Source organism: Chiloscyllium plagiosum, chromosome 31 (assembly GCF_004010195.1).
Source record: "Chiloscyllium plagiosum isolate BGI_BamShark_2017 chromosome 31, ASM401019v2, whole genome shotgun sequence".
NCBI lineage: Eukaryota > Metazoa > Chordata > Chondrichthyes > Orectolobiformes > Hemiscylliidae > Chiloscyllium > Chiloscyllium plagiosum.
The window spans coordinates 42,435,990-42,440,823 of NC_057740.1; the positions used below are offsets into that span (position 1 = coordinate 42,435,990).

Consider the following 4,834-nt stretch of genomic DNA (forward strand, 5'->3'; position numbering starts at 1 on the left):
GAGGTTGACTGAGCTTGGACTTTTTTCATTGGAGAAAAGGAGGAGGAGAGGGGACCTAATTGAGGTATACAAGATAATGAGAGGCATAGATAGAGTCGATAGCCAGAGACTATTTCCCAAGGCAGAAATGACTAACACGAGGGGTCATAGTTTTAAGCTGGTTGGAGGAAAGCATAGAGGAGATGTCAGAGGCGGGTTCTTTACACAGAGAGTTGAGAGAGCATGGATTGCGTTGCCAGCAGCAGTTGCGGAAGCAAGGTCATTGGGGACATTTAAGAGACTGCTGGACACCCACATGGTCACAGAAATTTGTGGGTGCATACATGAGGATCAATGGTCGGCACAACATCGTGGGCTGAAGGGCCTGTTCTGTACTGTACTGTTCTATGTTCTAAGTAAAGTTTAATTTCTGTACCACTGAAAGAATTATTGAGGGAAATGGTAATATTGCTCCCTTCGTGCACCCCCATGTCGCTTGTTGTCTCACACTTATTCCCATTCAACCACACTGCTGATTCCAGGCCCCAGATTATGCTAATCTCACTCTCTCAACAAATAATATATTCCCTAAACCTCACCGTTACAAACTTCTAAGGCCTTTGTTCTCCTCCAGTTCTGGTATCTTGCACATTCTTGACTTCCTCCTCCCCATCGTTGATGGTCATGCTTCAATAGTCTGAGCCCGAAGCTCTGGAATTCTCTTCCTAAACCTCCCTTTCTTTTTCACTCATCCTTTGACATGCTCCTTAGAACCAAATTATTGGTCACCTGTCCCAGTTCGTCCTCAGTTTTGGTGAATTGTTATCAGTCTGAAGCTCATGGTAACAGGATCACTGGCGATATCAGGGGTAGGAATGCAGATGAACTAAGGGTATGTGTGGGAGGTTTTGATTTATTATTGTCACACGCATATAAGTAGAGTGAAAGATTTTGTTTTGCACGCAGTCCAGGGCGATCATACCATATAAAGTGCAATAGCGTAATAGAATAGAGCGAGGAATACAATGTTACAGCTTCAGAGAAGGTGCACAAAGCGGGAGATCAACATTAAATTTAAAATTGGAGCAGAGTTTAATGCAGCACAGATAGAGGATCGCGGAAGCAATCGCCTTGGGTTATTCTTAGCAGTTGCTTTTCCAATAGTCGGAGAAGCCGGTTTGTCAATGTGACTCTTACCTAGTACATAGATCTTGCCTCGATATGCAGTTGCTCCCATGGCGCTCCGATTATGCTTCATGCTGGCAACATTTTCCCATTTATCGGTCTCTATGCTGTACCTCTCAACTGATGAAAATTGTTCCCTTCCATTGTAACCACCGGCAACGTAGATATAATTGTTCAATGCAACAACACCTGGGGAGACACCAATACAGACTATGCAATGAGAAAGAGAAAGGTGCGGACTTACAAAGAGATAGTACATTATAGAATCCATACAGCATGGAAGTAAGCCATTGAGTCCAACCTGATCTTCCAAAGGGGCTTAGATCCACCCCACTACCTTACCCCTATAACTCTGCATTTCCCATGGCTATCCCACCTGGCCTGCACATCCCTGGACACTATGGGACAATTTAGCATGGCCAAACCACGTAACCTGCACATCTTTGGACTGTGGGAGGAAACCCGTGCAGACACAGGGAGAATGTACAAACTCCACAAAGACACTCACCCAAGGGTGGAATCAAACGCGGGTCCCTGGCACTGTGAGGCTGCAGTGCTAACCACCGAATTACTGTACTGCCCTAGCAAAACACCTACAGTGAAAAACTACCTTAGAACATAGAACAATACAGCATAGAACAGGCTTTTCGGCCCTCGATGTTGCACCGACCTGTGGACAAATCAAAGCTCATCCTCCTACACTATCTCATCATCATTATCCAAAGACTGTTTAAATGCCCTGTCTCCCAAAATCTTTTCCCAATGTAACCCACATCCAAATTTTACTTTACAACATGCCTGTGAAGCACCTTGGGAGATTATTTTACATTAGCAAATCTTAAGTGCAAGCTGTTGTTGATTTAACAGAGTTTTGAAATTATGAATTTACGGAAAAAAGATTGGTTCTAGTGATTATGGGGATCTAAAATAAAAGGAATGCCAACATAATATGAAAAGTATCTATGATCATAGGGACAGGAAGAAGCCACTCAGCCCCTTGAGCCTGTTCCTCAATGCAAAAAGACCATGGCTGATCTCTTATAGTAAACTATCTTTGCTTTCATGTCCATTATTCTTTTAACCAATACAAATTTACCAATCTCACCAGGAAATTCCCAATTGACCCCAGATCCAGAGCTTGTTGGAAGAAAGCATTCCAGCTTTCTACTACCCTCTGAGTGGGAAACTGCTTCCTGATATCATCCCAAAAGGCTGGACTCAGGTGTTAAGATGCTGCCCCTTTATCGATCCAATCACAAGATTAATACCATGCAGAATGTGGCCATTCGGCCCAGCAGGCCTGCAACCCACTCTATTAGATCCTCCCTCTCATCATCTCCACCCAAGGGAATACAAGGTCAGTCTGCACAAACTGTTCTCATAATTTAACTTTTCCAATTTACTTTTCCAATTGACTTTTGTACCTCTCTGAAGAGTCAGCCTCTTTGTGAAAGGTAAGTGTGGATGGGAAAATTCCATTATGGTAAAAACAAAAATTGTGTCAGGAAAATTCAGCAGGTCGGGCAGCATCCATAGAGGAAACAATTATTATGAATAAAGGTAATTGACTCAAAACATGAAATCTGTTTCTCCCCCCTCAGATGTGGCTGAATTTTTCCAGTATCTTTTTCTTTCTATTACAGATCTCTGGCATCTGCAGTTTTTCTTTGTTTTTGAGTTGGTATAGTGTCAGAGACCTCACCTGCTCCACTGCGAGGGGATCCCATTGGAGAGATCAAACTCCATTCATCCTTCTCAGGCCGATAACACTCTACACTGTTCAAGCGGTTCTTTCCATCAAATCCACCAATCACATACAAGAGTCCATTCCACACTGCCACCCCAGCACCAATACGACACATCTTCATCGGAGCAATGAATGTCCACTTGTTTGTTTCCGGATCATATCTACAAACAAGATAGTGACAGAATATAAACTCAGAAAGGCTATTCTCACCTGCAACATTTCCCAGTGACTCCCACAGCCTCAATTCCTCATTCCCCAATCTTCCATCTCTGGAAAGTTCTGTTTATCAATGGAGTTTGGGATCTGGAAGGGGGATAGTGACTGGAGCCACACTCACCCGTGCCTCATTCCCTAGGTGTTAGGTCTGGGCAGCAACTGCTTTCAGGCTAGTCAACTGCAGAGTCATCACAGATATGTCTTCATATCTGTGGTCGAAATGCATGTAGCTTCCAGACATTGGGATGGAGATGAACTCCCTTCTCCACTGTTTCTCAATTCCAGCTTCCTCAGATAAGGCCTGCTTCCTCAGATACTGGATGGAACCAGGAACTATCTGGTCAAGAAACATTGAAACAGGAGGAGTTTATTCAACCCCTTGAGTCTGTTCCACCTTCTAATTAGACACCAGTTGATCTTCTCATAATGCACTTACCTAACAGAACTTATTAACTTTAGTCTTGCAATTTCCAATTGTATCTCCAGTCCCAACAGCGGGAGAGTTCCAGATTTTCACCGCCTCACTTGGGCGAGGAGGCATCATCTTGAACAGCCTGATTAAAATTGTAGGGTTCTGCCCTCTCTCCCCTCCCAACAGAGGGGGATTATTTATCCCTACCAGCCCTATTAAATCTCTTTAAACACTGCAGGTATATCACCATTTAAACTTCTAAACTCAAGGGAATGTTACCTACTCTGTGTAATCTGGTCTCACAATCTATCCTTTTTCTTGATATCATTCTGGTGAGTCTGTTGCCCCTTTGGCCCAACATTTCCCTCCTGAGATATTGGGTCCAGACTGAACCTGATTACTCCAGGAGGGGATCTGACCCCACCTCTATACACCTACTGAAAAACATTCCTGATGAAGGGCTTTCGCCTGAAATGTCAATTCTCCTGCTCTTCGGATACTGCCTGACCTGCTGTGCTTTTCCAGCACCCCACTCTCGACCTATGAAAAACATCCAACCCTTGATATTGCAATTAGTTTCACATAAAACCCAGCATTTCTTTAAAATTTTTAATCGTTCAGAAAAACCATTAGCTTCTTGTGATTGCTGTACTTTGAAACCCACACCTCCTGTTCTTCCACAGTTCCTCACTCTCACTGCTTAGAAAAGACTTTGATCTATTTCTTGTCAGAAAACCATGCTTAATAGCAAATAACTATTTTAATTCATGGACAGGAAGTTACTTTATTAAACAGCAGTTTTTTGAAACTCAGCCTGAAGGTGACACAAAAAAATGGATATCTCAATTTGCATCGCTGTACATGACACATTCCAGTCTTTGGAATCGAGACAGGAAGTCTGCAAGAAAGCTGCATTGTCCCTAAAAGCAATGATTTCCTGAGCAATGCGATGAATCCACATCTCCTGTCCCATTATCATGGGACTGAGACAGATATTGACAACCCTTTAAACCCACGTAGAGTGACAATAGGAGCTGAGCTAAGAGCTATCCAGATGTGATCTAATCATGTTTCCCTAAGAATACGCGAACAATAACCTTATTTGCAACCCCTGGGTAGCTGGAGAGAGGAGGGTACATTATAAACTAATCCTTTGTAGATTAATGCAGGTGCTTCTCTGCTGAATGGAGGACAAGGAGCTGCTGGGGAGATGGTGATATAATGCTGAAAATGTGTTGCTGGAAAAACGCAGCAGGTCAGGCAGCATTCAAGGAACAGGAGAATCGACGTTTCGG

The 4,834-nt window shown here is 43.3% G+C and overlaps 1 protein-coding gene across 2 annotated transcripts in view; it reads right to left on the bottom strand.

The window, feature by feature from the left end:
• The window catches only part of keap1a (kelch-like ECH-associated protein 1a), a 26,333-nt gene that overhangs the window by 5,330 nt on the left and 16,169 nt on the right, over positions 1 to 4,834 (bottom strand). Inside the window, exons 4-5 of one of the 2 annotated variants that reach the window (XM_043721532.1) lie at positions 2,867 to 3,072; positions 1,177 to 1,353 (exon numbers count right to left, since the gene is read on the bottom strand). In XM_043721532.1, coding sequence (XP_043577467.1) covers positions 1,177 to 1,353; positions 2,867 to 3,072 — 383 coding nt within the window. Of the gene's footprint in view, positions 1 to 1,176; positions 1,354 to 2,866; positions 3,075 to 4,834 lie in introns of both variants that reach the window. The other variant, XM_043721531.1, reaches the window with a different exon arrangement.